General features: G+C 36.8%; 1 protein-coding gene across 1 annotated transcript in view; it reads left to right on the top strand.

The window, feature by feature from the left end:
* rnd2 (Rho family GTPase 2) overlaps positions 1–14,680 on the top strand; it is a 28,184-nt gene extending 13,504 nt beyond the window's left edge. Inside the window, exons 3-5 of the mRNA XM_041231309.1 lie at positions 4,353–4,462; positions 11,527–11,661; positions 14,337–14,680. Coding sequence (XP_041087243.1) covers positions 4,353–4,462; positions 11,527–11,661; positions 14,337–14,585 — 494 coding nt within the window. The 3' untranslated portion in view covers positions 14,586–14,680. The remainder of the gene's footprint in view (positions 1–4,352; positions 4,463–11,526; positions 11,662–14,336) is intronic.
* Positions 14,681–15,439: the final 759 nt, after the last annotated feature.

The following is a 15,439-nucleotide window of genomic DNA, read 5'->3' as shown; positions in this document are numbered from 1 at the left end:
TTGCTTTCCAGTTTAATAAATAATACATGATTGACAGGTGGTGCACATCTTGACTGCCATTAACATGCATTGCCTTCCAGTATGCACTGGGTCATGGTAGAGACCACTGTCTGGTTTGATTAGCATCACTGCATAAATTAAAACCTTCATTGCCTCCACACCTCTGTCTACTACATTGTCTGTCAGCACTCAATGACAGTGTGGACACCACATCAGCATCTATAATAGGGGACATGGCACTGATGCAAATCCTAACCACTAATGGAGGGCTAAACTCTCTGATATAATAAAGGTACGGCGGTTCTATCTTAATTTGGGCTTTCTTCAGTTGGCATGGACCAAAGCCCTAACCTGAACACAGCTCAGGCACTGTGGGATGGGTAAGAAGAACATATCAAATTACACAACAGTTTGCACAAGCTGGTGCTGACACACGGTGTCCCAAAAGTAAGTGGTATATATATACTTTTTTTATATGTGCAGCTATAGTCACAAGTTTACATACCACAGTGGAAATTTAATTTCTAGAAATCTTGAAAACAAAGAATAATAGGAAAAATCTTTTATAGCAATTTTTAACTTATTTCAGCTTTTTTTTTTTTTTTTTTTTTTTTTTGCAAAATTAGCTTTTGGATTCTGAGTACTGGGACTTTGACTAGGCCATTCCAGAACCTTGATTTTATTATGCTTTAACCATTTTGAAGTAGATTTTGATGTGTGCTTTGGATCGTCGTTGTGTTGGAACATCCAGTTGCGCTTTAAACCAAGTTTTGTATTGGAGGGTTTCAGATGATTGGCCAAAACTTTTAGTATGCTATGGAATCCATTTGAGGAAAAACAGCCCCATAGAATGATATTCCCACCTCCATGCTTGAAGTTAGGTATGGTATTCTTTGTATGCCTCACCAGACTTTCTCCAAATGTAACGACTATCAGCGTGACCAAATAGTTTGATTTTTATTTAATCACTCCACAAAACCTTTTTACCAGAACTCATCATGTGTTTATTTTATTTTATTTTTTTACACAAACCTAAACAAAACAAACCCTAATCCACCCCAGGCTCCTAACTAAACAATTAGAGCCTTGTAAACCTGTTTAGCCCAGCCAAAACAAATACACGTTCTCCCTTGGTTTAATCACAGCTTCTTTCTTCTTCTGTTTTTCATTCTCTTTCTGCAACACTGTCTCAGTCACACATTTCCCCCATTGTGTTTTTGAAAGTCAAACAATAATTCAATTAGCCTACATCGTTACACAATTCATTATACAATTTATGAGGCCTTCACCAACATGGCCTCCTAATACCTTCACCTTTAGTCACCTTTATCAAGACGGAGTGCACCTTTCCTAAGCCCAGGGTCCTAAAGCCTCCAATCCAGTTAGGAATGGACACTCCATCACACACACACACATATATATAATGCTACCTACGACTGGAACGCCATGCCAGTACAGAAGGTCAAAGTATTACAACTTAATATAAACATAATTCAAAACGAATCTATATTGCTCAGCACTTCTTTTTCCTTTCAACAGTATAAGAACATTGAAGGAGTTACCGGCAGCTTATGCACAGGGACAAAGTTTATATTTAATAGGATAATCTTATCCGCAGTGAATCCTGGATTCATTTGCACCCGTCTGAAAGTAAACCTTTTAAAGTGGACTAAACAAAAGCGAGCTCCAGGAATCACGAGATGCTGAGCTGTGAATTTGCCTCCCTGAACCTGCAGAAAAGCTTTCTTCTTGACATCCAGTGTCGATGTAAGGAAAGGACCCTAATTGTGAAAAAGCTAGCAAAGTGTCAGGTAGATATACATAAAGATTGACTCCATCAGGGAACCAGAGTTAGAATTGTAAATGAGAAACATATAAAAGAGGCTTGGCTACCTATGTACTGTAACACTGTAGCTGGGAACCAGTGTTGCCTGTATTATTGGTTTGGGTAACTGTCACTGATTTATATTTATTAGGAGCATCTGGTTGAATCTAGGGGGATGGGAGCTGTGTAGATTGAGTACAAATAATCATTTCAGAACTGTTTCCAGAATACAAAATAAAGTGCATGCAAACAATACAAGCTCTCGGCTGTATACTGGCTGCAGGAGCATGCAAGTGCTATTGAATAAAGGTGTAGTAACTAAAAATCACATATAGATTTAGATGGAAACTCTGTAGTAACTCGAGGAGCCAGTTAGGTGTGTGCCGATACTCGCAATTTCGTTTAAGCAATTGGAAGTTGTTAGGTATTAATTAAATACAGTGAAAGGTGTTAATTACTGGTTGTCACATACCAGTTGCTTCAGACAGTACTGAGTGCATGACAAATACACTGTCAGCTTGATTAGACGTACCCACCAAACACTGATAAACACACAACACAAAACAACGTGTTCCCTCAGTTCCTTGTTTAAACTGTGATTGAATATTAGTCAATAACAGTCTGACAGTGTTATTTAATATCAAACCTGTTGTGATCAAACTAAAACTCATTTATATTTTATAAGTGATTCTTTCTTACCTTTTGTTATAAAGTCTTTTTTTTTTTCTTTACTTTTCTTAGTTACCTTTAAAATGCTTAATCTCTGCAGTGAATTGTGGGATTGGAGGAGCAGGAGAAACATATTTAGCTAACGGACACATTCCCATTGATCCAGGGCAATAAAATTCAGTTAATAGAAGTACTGATATATTTAAATATTTATTTATTTATCACAGATCTCAAAGCTATAACAACAAGCTTTATTAAACATTCATCTCCACATTATTGTTATTGTAACTCCTACATGCTGCTTAAACATGCATAGCCCATTATTATTATTATTATTATTATTATTATTATTATTATTATTATTATTATTATTATTATTATTAATAAATGTCGATAACATCAAATATAAGATAAAACGGCATTCGCGGCCAGCTTACTCTGAATGAGAGGAAAGTTTGTTTCCAGTCGGCTTTTAAAACGCTCGATGCAGACTGTAATTGCCATTGTTTTGTACTCAATTGTAAAGGTGAGGGAAGTGCAGCTTTTCTGGTTTTGAAATCAACACATTTAATAAATAGGCACACCCCTAATTTGAAACTTGCCTACATTGAACCTGGTTGCATCTCAAAACATTTAAACTTCATAAAAACAGGAGCCCATGTAAGCAGATCGAGGCAGCATTTTTTGTAGAGACCACCCTTATTTCATGACAAGTCCTCTTGTTGTTACATTAGGAGAGGCAGTAAAGTGTTCTGAAATGGTTATAAGAGAATCCTTTTGTTGTAAGACATACTTTTACATAGAAATAATATACAGGGATTTGTGAGGCATCTGGTACTACATTTATCTCTGACTACCGGAGTCTGGAATGTGTTTAGGGGAGCTTGGACTACAGCTCTGTTTAGGAAATGGACAGAATAAATTGAGCCTGCATCCTACCAACAGACCACACCAGTCCATTTAAACCTGGGCTTAAACTGCTTGCCTTTTAATTGCTTTTGCCCTTGAAAAAGCCAGCTTCCCATCGGACCTCAGCTCTCCCAGGGTTAATAGTTCTGCTTGGGGGTACAGGGGCTGCACCAAAAAGCAGCTGTCGCTTAGGGAACAAGCTCCAAATAAAAGCTTTGGCACTCAAAGTGAGAATTCTCATGAAGAAACACTTGTGTCCCCTCTTTCCATTGCAAACTGACCTCTCTTTTTTTCTGATTACCATGTGCATTAATGCTATTCATTGGGAACTGAGCACAAAGGCAGTTTGACAGTAAACTGGGTTGCTAGGACACAGTGTGCAGCTATGAGCTTCTGCACTAAAACGAAGGAAGAAAACCTCTAAAAACAACAAGTCACAAACTTGATTTACTTAGCCTGTTTGTTTTTTTCATTTGGAGAGCTTTGTACTTTTTAGAAGTTTCCATTTAAGTGCAATGACTACATCAGTTTCATTCTTCACCATGGCACTGAAGTTCAGCTTACAGTAGCTAATGGCATAGGAGGGATGTCAAAAACATTCAAATCAAAACCTACTTGGGCTACTTCACTCACTCAACTTTCTTTCTTGATTGGCACAATGTTAGACCATTTAAAGAGTGACTTGGTAACTATCATGCATGAGTACTTCAAATAATAGAATTAAACAAAAAATAGCTGTTAAGTACTTTAATTTATAGTGTGTGTGTGGTGGGGGGAGGATGGTAGCAATCCCTTTTTTATGTTCTGTTCTAAACAATGCATTTATGTTATTTGAACATAGCAAATCATTTTTCCCCATGCCGTCAATGAGCCAATGTACCATTACCACTCAGTTACTGTATTATAACAAAATATACAGTTTCTGATCTGCATTTCTGCTCTGTTCCAGGTTCAGCATATTATGACAACGTTCGCCCACTGGCTTATCCGGACTCGGATGCTGTTCTAATCTGTTTTGATGTCAGCCGTCCAGAGACCCTTGACAGTGTACTTAAGAAGGTCAGTGAATGCTCAGGCTTTATTGGCAGCAACCCAGACACCGCTAGAGGAATCGAACATTGCCAATGGCAGCTGCAAAGGGGTTGATAAAATAAAGCAGCATGTTTTGCTGTAAATCACGTCAGTGTATTTTTTCAGTAATCAAAATTCTGGTACAGGGTAATCGCATGTGGACTGTTTCACTGTCAAAAAGTCTTAGGATTCCCATTAATCAGTTACAAAATAAGTCAAATGTTATTAGCATTAGTTAATACAATATCATCATCTTAGCTCATGCAATGAAACAACCTGTGCTTTACAAAGTAGCCAATTGGTATTTCAGTGCAAGTGTCTTAAGTATGGATATTTCCACTTGAGTGAGTGGGCTGACATTTGCAGTGTTTGTGGTGTGAAATTGAACCACTGGCACCAGGCCCTGCAACAGGGTACACAGACCAGTCTCTAAGCAATTGAGCTTCTCATGAAGCACTGGGGCTAATGACAGATCCTCCAGTCGCTTGTGCATGACATTTTAACTTCACAGAAAACAAGCACAATTGAATTCACTGTGACCTGCAGTTGGCATCTGAGCCTTACTAATCGGAGATAATTAGTTAGTTCCTCTAAATGTGGAGAAGAGAGCTTCACTCTCTCAGTTGTCTTGAAACCTTTTCTCGACCTAAATCAAGCTTTTAGAAAAGTCAGTAAAAACACAAGCCAAGTCTAGGACAGGGCTAAACAAAAACAAACTACAAACATGTTAAAAAAAAAATAAAAAAATGCAGCACCCAAATCTCTATTTTACAAGCATTCTAAAGGTTCATGAGAATTCGTTTTTGTCAGCTTGACCATTTTATGTCCCATAATAAAAATGGCTTGAAATGTTGTTAATGGCCATTCTAGTGATTCCACACTTCCACATCCATTATCTTTTCAGCTACATAATAATAATAATAATAATAATAATAATAATAATAATAATAATAATAATAATAATGAAGATAAACAGGATACGAGAGTATGACGGATGCCTCAGCTGACTGGCAAATTGAAAATACATTCCAGATATTTAGGAAGCAAGATGAGGTGGAACGGAAGAATTACAAACCAATCAGCCTCACCTTCATACCATATAAAGTCATGCAATCAATTATAAGGGGTAAATTAGATGATTATTTATATGCTGTAACTTTGTGGTATAGCCATGCACCAATGTATCTGCACTATGAAGCATTACTCATATATTTTTTTGTCATTCCTGTAATGAGGCATGTAGTAATACATGCTCATGTGTATAACCAACAAGAAGCAATTTGTGTTGTGAAATTGTGGTACAGAAATGCAGTAACAAGAGGTTATATCATGTAAAGGTGAAACTTGAAGGTTAAATACACTGCTGCAAGTGTCTTTCTCAGTGAACAACAGTGACAGTAATTCTGTGACACACTGGCTGGTCCAATCCATAGTGCACTTGTTCAGATTTTAGTCTTGTGAATTTTCTCATCTTTCTCGCAACTCTGCTTGCGTTGCTTAAAATCGCAAGTGAGTAAAACTAAAAGAGTTACGGAGAAACTGCAGTTACCACAGCGCTGCGGAAATTAATAAATGAACATGAATTAACACAGGAAATCGACCGCAACTCTCTCTCTCTCTCTCTCTCTCTCTCTCTCTCTCTCTCTCTCTCTCTCTCTCTCTCTCTCTCGGGATATAACCATCACAACTTTTTGCGAAACGAAGATGCATTATTTGGGCTTGACAGGCATACTCCAGCACCTCTTCAGCTATGACAGCTAAAAATGTAATTAAATGTTTTGCTCTGAAATACATTTTCTTACAATTCTCAACATAGTTGTATCTATTCTTGCGTGCGCTAAACAGAGACAGTCCACTGCCAGGGACATTTCATTTACCATTTACGTGCCATAAAGATGACACTGGCTGCGAAAGAAGGACGGCGACTCTAATGTGTTTTTTGTTTTTGTTTTTTACACAAATGAAATAAGCTTACTTGATTTGAAAAACGTTTTGAACGATACAAGCTAATTCCTACTCTGCTTGGTTTGATTGAATGAGTAGTACACAACAAGCTTCAATATGAAAGTGAAACATTCATTTCAATAAACAAGTTTTTAATGAAAACAAATATAGTAGCCTTCTTCACTAAAGTGAAAACTGGCTTCTGTTATTTTTAAATATCACTGCTTCCAATTACACTACTGCTTAATAACAGGAACAACATTTTATATAGGGTTAGCGTTGAACTTAAACACGTTCATGCCTGCCTGTACCACTACCCCCATGTTGGAACACTGCCTGCTAACTTCCCCTATTCAAAAAATATATAAAAACAAGAATAATGGTCTGGTTTTCTCTTTAATTAATGAGAATAAAAACAAACCAAGCTAACAATTGTCTAGCCTAAACAGAAATGTATTTATTTATTTATTGCAATTTTCAAAAAAAAAAGGATTCTGTTGCAGTCACAGCGTTCAAATATTAATACAGCGCTGACCATGGGTCAAACAAATGTTTGTGCAGGGTGTGTGTATTGTTTTTATCAATGACGGCCATGCGAGAGAACAACTTGCAAACCCATTTTTTCCAACACAACAATCTATTTTGAATCACGCAAAAGCGCAAATTGTTTTGCAAAAAGGACTTTTTGCGTGGAATCCTGCTTTCTCGTTAATTATGTTCCTAATAGTCAAAAAGAGAAGTGACAGTCGGCTAATGGCATGTCACGTGATTGTGAAGCGTGCAGTTTCAGGTGGGTGATTGCAATCCATTAGCATATACAGTAAATTACATTTTAAAACATTAATAAATACCTTGTTGTAGTACAAAAAAGACACTGCAAAAAGAAGAACTTTTAGTATAGGTTGAGTTAATCAAGTCTGTTTAGCATAGAACAAAAGAGAGTTACTGTAGTTGACTTTTTAAAACCCTAAGGGGTAATACTGAGTGTTTTTTTTTTTTTTTTTTTTTTTTGCCCCATACTGCAAATGAGCTGCTGCTTTTTTTTTCTTTTTTTGTCATGTCAAGTTGATTGTGTCTGTTTTTCGTAAAAGGGGTTTGTACAGGTATTAAAATAAACAAATTGCTTCTGTCAAATAATGAGGTCCTTGTTTTTTTTTATTTTTATTTATTCAAATACACTGTTTTTATTTAATTATAAAATACATTTCTTACTTAATGTGTGAAAAGTAATACACCCACCCCTCGTTATATTGCCCCTCACTATACTGCAGATTCAGCTAGATTGATGTAGTTTTACTGTCTAACTGCACATGCCTTAGCTGCAATATACATAGGCTCTTAGAATTACTGTTTGGTTAATTTCGTACTGCACACCACAAATAACAATATAGAAAACAATTAAAAACAAAGCATTAATTTTATACTGTTATCATATCATGTACTGCACAATAACACAAAGCAAATGAAATATCTGTTTGCTGAAGCGGCTTTCATTTTAGCCAACAATGTGCAGCAGCAATGCACTAGCAAAAACCACAAGACAGTGACGTCAGCTCCCTAGCAACAAGCCTCCTATGTTGACGTTGGGAATGGATTCTTTCATTGCACCGGGTTTGTGCATTTGAGAATGAAGAGGAAGACTCATGAAATTGGTTGGAGACTGAAGTTGTTGAGAAGCAATTGCCCTCCGCTGTACAAATTAAAACGGTGTGCTGCTTTTTACACAAAAAATGAGAAAAAGCAGGTTGCGTAGAGGATTTATACTGGACCCTGACGCACCCGATAAAATGAGGGAGTGGTATACAGTATTTATTTGTCAGCCTATTTGTTTTTCTATGGTTCTCTCGCTGTATCCCGGCCCTCAATATATGGTGGATTTATATTGGACCCCCGACACGCATGATATATCGAGTGGGTGGTGTATATGTGGTCAAATGGCACATAATCAATATGCATGTAGTGCAGACATTAATGTGGGGAATCTGTAAATGTCTTGAAAAGGGGCAGCTTTGTAGTGCAGTCTGCGGTGTGAAATGTAATGCGCCTTTTCTTTCTCAAATACACAGTACTGCATTTCATAATCTCTTGCCTCTTCTCAAGCCTGCCTTATCCTTGAGCTGATCATCCTCTTTTTTCAATTAGATCGATTTTGTCAGTTCCATGCAGTGCAAATTCTGGAATATATGAATATGTGTCATACTGTGTAGTATGTCAGTAGGATCCTATAGAACAGACTAGATAAAGTTCTGAGAGCAGTCAGCTACTAAGAACTGGGTGAGCATTGCCAGATGATAGTATGGACCCCCATTAAACTATTGTAACTTGAGGTAATACTAAGTCAGGTCATCTTGACAAAATCCCAGCATTCTCACAAGTAAATGTGGTGTGTGGCTGGAGTCCAGAGATTTCCCATAGACACAGCCAAGCCACTGCTTTTATCTGTTTATCTGGTCTGCAGGGGGCTAGCTGGAGTTGATGACATTTCCTGCTGTGTTAATCTCCTTTCAACAGCTGAGGTCACATTAGGCAAGTAAAGCAACTGTGAGGGGGTCACTTCTAGTTAGGCACTTAATCACTTCACTCCTGTATCAAAAAAAAAAAAAAAATTCTACCTTTGAAATTAGCAGCTCCAATGGGCACAGAAGCACATAAAATGACATTGCACCAGAGCCTGCATATTAAAGAGTGCACAATGCACCTGCCCAGGCTGCCTGACAAATGAATACTCACAGGCTGACCTGTGGAGTGTAAATTACCTTGCTGTGTCAACATTTTAAAATAGTTATTTCCATCTTAATAGAAAAGTGTATTATGTATTGCTTAGTACTACAGTAAATGTAAAATAATGTTTAATGCCCAGTTGAAAGGTATTTGTGTGTATGTATGTATGTATGTATGTGTGTGTGTGTTTGTGTATATATATATATATATATATATATATATATATATATATATATATATATATATATATATATATATATATATATATATATATATATATATATATACACACACACACACACAGTGCCTATAGAAAGTCTACACCCCTTGAACTTTTTTCACATTTTGTTGTGTCAGTGGGTTTAGGTCAGGGCTATGACTGGGCCAGTCAAGGACATTTACCTTTTTGTTCCTTAGCCACTCCAGTGTAGCTTTGGCTGTGTGCTTTGGGTCGCTGTCATGCTGAAAGGAGAACTTCCGTCCCAGTTTCAGCTTTCTTGCAGAAGGCAGCAGGTTTTCCTCAAGGACTTCTCTGTACTTTGCTCCATTCATTTTCCCTTCTATCCTGACAAGTGTCCCAGTCCCTGCCAATGAGAAACATCCCCATAACATGATGCTGCCACCACCGTGCTTCACAATAGGAATGGTGTTCTTGGGTTTGCGCCAAACATAATGTTTTGCATTTAGGCCAGAAAGTTCCATTTTAGTTTCGTCAGACAACAAAGCTTTTTGCCACATGGCTACATAATCTCCTGAGTGTTTTTTTGCATTCTTCAAACAGGATTCAAGGTGGGCTTTCTTGAGTAATGGCTTCCTTCTTGCCACCCTACCATACAGGCCAGATTTGTGGAGTGCTTGGGATATTGTTGTCACATGCACACTTTGACCAGTCTTGACCATAAAAACCTGTAGTGCTTGCAAAGTTGCCACTGGCCTCTTGGTAGCCTCTCTGGTCAGTTTCCTTCTTGCTCGGTCATCCAGTTTGGAGGGATGGCCTGATCTAGGCAGGGTCTTGGTGGTGCCATACACCTTCCACTTCCTAATAATCGTCTTAACCGTGCTCCATGGGATATTCAAGGCCTTTGATATTTTTTTTTATACCCATCACCTGATCTGTGCCTTTCAACAGCTTTGTGCTCATGGTTGAGTCTGCTTTGAAATGCACTACCCAGCAGAGGGAACCTACAGGAACTGCTGCATTTACCCTGAAATCATGTAAATCACTACAATTTAACACAGATGGAGGACACTTAGCTTGGTGTGTGATTTTGAAGGGAATTGGTTACACCTGAGCTAATTTAGGATTGCTATTACAAGAGGGTGGACACTTATCCAACCAAGCTATTTCTATTTTTATTTTAAATTAATTTTCTACAATATTTTTAGAATATTGTTTTCACTTGGAAGTTGTGGGGTAGGATGTGTAGATAAATGAAAAAAAAAAAGCATTTTAATTCCAGGCTATAAGGCAACAAAAGGTGAAAAATTTGAAAGGCGATGTAGACTTTCTATAGGCACTATATATATATATATATATATATATATATATATATATATATATATATATATATATATATATACACACACACACACACACACACACACACACACACACACACACACACAAACACATTTACTGCAGTTAGTTCCCAGTTACAATTATTTTTTTTTATCTGTAATTGTCCAATTATGTGGACATTCTTTAGTACAAGTTAGTACGAGTATCGACATGCAGGTTTATAAGGAGGCATCCACCTGTATCGTTTGACACAGTTTTACATGTTTGGCATAATGGAGGTATGTCATGCTCATAAAATTCCCAATTGTCATTTTAGTTTTCTATTGAAATCTAGCAACTTACTGTACTGCTACTGTAGTTTATATAATAGAAATATAACTTGTACTGATAAGTATATATTGAAAAAGTTTCCACTACTTACTATTTGATTTTCTAGAATTATTGTTTTGGCAATATATTCTAGAAGGGCCAGTGCTTATTTCTGCTTTCACACTGTAGAGTTTTGCATACAGTGCTTGCCCTGTTATTATGAAACAATGAAGTTGTTCGCAGACACCTGCAGGCCTGGCTTTGTCCTCCAGGGGTCAGTATCTTGCTGACATCGTCTGGAGCTCTTCTGTGTAAGGAGGAGATTGTCTAGGTTGTGGGATCACTACTGGACATTTTAAATTGGAGAGGAAATCACTGCTTCATTAAAAGTGCAATTGTTTTTTTTATTATTATTATTTATGGTTTCCATGTTTCTCTGAAAGGGAAAGTCTAATTAAATATTTGATATATAATTCAAGTACAGCGGTATACAACAGTCTGCATATAACATAAGTATAATGATGTGTAAAATGTTGTGTATCTTTCTTTTTTCCTGCAGTGGCAGAGTGAGACCCAAGAGTTCTGTCCCAATGCCAAGGTGGTTTTGGTCGGGTGCAAACTGGACATGAGAACAGACCTGAGCACTCTGCTGGAGCTCTCCAAACAAAGGCTAATCCCAGTCACTCATGAACAGGTGACAATACAGCAAACAATGCATGGAATTGAACCTTGGGACTTCACCTGTGGGATTTCTTGCCCATTTTACCCCAATAGGCCATTTGTTTACTAAATAAGTGTCTGCTGTTAATATATCTAAAAACTATTTTGCATGAGCAAGCCATCTGACTGCCATCAAGGGCATTTTTAAGTAACACCAAATGACTAAGCATGGGTCCTTTATTTGTCACAAATCATTTAAAAATATGCATTCCTTTAAGCCCTGGAATTAATTTGGGTGCTCTATATTGGTGACTGCAAAGCAACAATGTCTTTTTGGTAATGCAGTTACCACAATGAACACAGTATTCGAATTAAACAAGAAATCTTCCAGTGTTGTTATAATGATTATTACTTATCTGTTACACAGATTTCTTTGGTTAGCTAAAACATTTTGAAAAAGCACTTTAATAATAAGTAGGCTTATCAAGAAAAAAAACTTGACATTGAAACTTTTGTGACAATTTCCTCCAAAGCCAGTAATGGGCAATCAGTACTTCATAAAATCCACAATGAATTTCAAATAGCTTTTATGTCTAGCTCTTGGAAGTGCATTGCACATTTCAAAAGTCAAGTGGCCATAAATATGGATCACTTAAAACTGAATGCCTTCTTATATAGAAACAGCAAGAGGGTTGGGTCAGCTTAATGGGAATTTTTACAGACCACGAGCAAGCAAACTAAAAGAGAACTTGGAAAGGTCAGCACTTACAAAACCAGTCTAATCTGCCTTGTTTTAATGTCCCTTCGAAAGGGCCCATTATTACTAGGGATGTCGCGGTATACCGGTTTTACGGTAAACCGCGTATAAACTGCCACGGTTTTGAAATCGCAGATTACTGAGTTCACGGTATCGGCATGTTTTTGTGTTCACCGTTTGTCCATTGGTGAGCCGCACTGGCATTTGGGGGTTTTGTTTGTTTGTTTCCCAATTATTTTAGTTTATGAATGAGCAAGACAGTGATGCAGCAAATGTTTCAGCCAATTGCCGTGTGAGTGCTGGCATTTAGCATTTCAACCAGTTGGCACTAAGCAATACTATGCAAGGGCGGGCTTTCGTGGTTTCAAACTATCGCTGGTCGTATTAGCACCTGCTGCGAGGGACGACATTTACTGTATTATGCTTTCGCTAACTGTGACGTCGGATGGAAAACCTTAAAATAAATCTAACTTATAGAACGCCACATTTAAAACAAAATCGAGAATACAAATATTTGATTCTGTTTTCGTAGCAGTAGTAGCTGATTGACTCAGGGGCGCTATCAGCATGTGCATGAACTCTAGGATTACAGTACAGCATAAACTCTGGGTGAGATTTTGTGCAGTGGTTTCATTTGCATGGTAGTTTTTATACTGTCATTTATAAATTATGTGACATGTATAGAATGTATAGAAGCCAAGATCATACCGTATTGCTACTGCATCATAAAAAACACATAGCTGCATAAGGATTATACCTTTATACCACAGAATATATTCTTAAAAAATCGCACTAGAGAAATGGCTTATGAACAGTAAATACACAACTTTATTATTATGTATATTATTTAAGTAAGCTGCCAAATAGCCTGGGAAAATATAAATCAATTCAGTTTTTCAATATCATATGTAAACTGTACTGATTTACTGTAGATACCCTACCCCTCTTTGTAAAATATTTTTTATTTTGCCTCTTAGCACACAAAGCACGTTTTGACCACGTTTTTTTTATTTATTTTTTTTTTACTTGTTTTTAGATGAATCACCATAATCTTTACGAAGTAGAACATACAGTATGCATTGTGATTAAATACCTCCACAAGAGGACATTTGAATTCTGGATTTTCTTTTATGCAGAGCTAGACAGTGCCTGACTGCCTAATAAAGATTTAAAATGTAAATCTTCATATCTGCAACATGTCCGTCTTGCTGTTCCGTTTAAGTCAGATACTGTAATAAAATAAGTATGCAGTCGTGTTGCTGTTAACAGTACACTGACTAACGAACTTCCTTCTTGTTAAAATAACTTGCTGTACATTAACATATTTTTGTATTTATTGACACGTTCAGTATGCCATTATGCATGTTAGGTGTGTGCAAATTTATTGAAAAAACCCCCTGTCTTTGTAATTTGATTCGTTGTACAATGTATAGCTCCTTTTTCATTTGCAAATGGAGATTTCAAAGCCAGACCAGTTCCTTAGGGTGGTATAATTAAATACAGGCATTCTGCTGTAATACTTTGTTTTTCAAATTGATGGAAACTTTTTATTTTCTCAGCAAGTTTTGTAGCAGAAATTTAACTGCAGCAATTTAACATTAAGATTTGTTTTAAAACTTTAATTTATTTATTTATGTTAAAAACTGACTTGACCACAGTGTATTTCTTTTAAATAGCCATTTAAAAACGGATTACAAAAAAAATGACATCATGCCGTGGTATGCGGATAACCGTGGTATATTTTTTGATGGTTACCATACTGTCAAAATGTTATACCGTCACATCCCTAATTGTTACTGCTTCCGTGGTGTTTCATGCTGTGCTTGAGCTTCCTGTAGTGGACAGAGCAACAGACGCATTGCATGCTTTTATTTTTCACAGTGTGAGCTGACATTTTGGCTTGTCACTCTCTCACTCTAACGACTCTTCTTCCTCTTATTTCTAATTCACAGGGAAGCACGTTGGCGAGACAGATCGGGGCGGTTGCTTACATGGAATGCTCCTCCAAAGTTTCTGAGAACAGTGTTCGGGATGTCTTCCATGTAACAACGCTGGCTTCAGTCAACAAGATGCACAAACACTTAAAGCGCAGCAACTCTAAGCGAGGACTGAAGAGGGTGTCCCAAATGCCGGGCCGGACAGATTTGTTGGAAAATACAGAAATGAGGAAGGACCGTGCCAAAAGCTGCTCTCTAATGTGAAGGAACAGTGAGCTGTAAATGATCTGTATTTATTATTTGTTTTTCAGCCAAACTGACATAAAGGAAGAAAAGAAGAAAGGTTGTTGGTTGAGCCTGCGTTTTTTTTTTTTTTTTGGTGGTGGTGTGTTTTTTTTTTTTTTGTTTGTTTTTTTTTTTTTTTTTGGGGGGGGGGGGTTGTTTTTCAGTTTTTTTTTATTTTTTTAACCAGGGCTTTTCGTCATCCACTAGGCCTAAAAAGTGTCTAGTCTCGTATGTGAGTCAGTAGTGCAGTGGAGCAGGGCCATTAACCACACTAAACCAGACTTTAAAGTGGAGGTGACTTGAATGACTGTTGCAACGCTGGCTGCTTGTGAAAATAACTTATCAGAAGAAAGTTTATACAAGTGAGGAATGTCTGTGAACTGGTGGAGCAAAGAAGAGATGATGTGAACTTTTTTCTGTTGCCTTTTTGTTTTCCAAACCAGTGAATGAACTTCAGCTAAGGATATTACTGTCAATTTTAAGTGATTGTGTATTAAAAACAAAAAAGCATGTGACTGCACAGGAGTGAGTGGTTGGTGAAGGAAGCTTGTCAAGCTGTTGAAAAGTGTTCTGAATCTTATTACATTGGAAATGATTTATTTTGTTATTGGATCAGTCACATAGATAGCAGGCTTGATCCAAATAAAACCAACTTAGTTTTTGCTGTCATTTTGGAAAAACTTAAATATATATATTATATAGATATATATTATATAGATATGATATTATATAGATATATATATATATATATATATATATATATATATATATATATATATATATATATATATATATATATATATATATATATATATATATATATATATATATAT

Source organism: Polyodon spathula, chromosome 28 (assembly GCF_017654505.1).
Source record: "Polyodon spathula isolate WHYD16114869_AA chromosome 28, ASM1765450v1, whole genome shotgun sequence".
NCBI classification, from domain to species: domain Eukaryota; kingdom Metazoa; phylum Chordata; class Actinopteri; order Acipenseriformes; family Polyodontidae; genus Polyodon; species Polyodon spathula.
The sequence above is the reverse complement of the archived record's forward strand: the minus strand, read 5'-3'. Positions and strand labels throughout refer to the sequence as shown.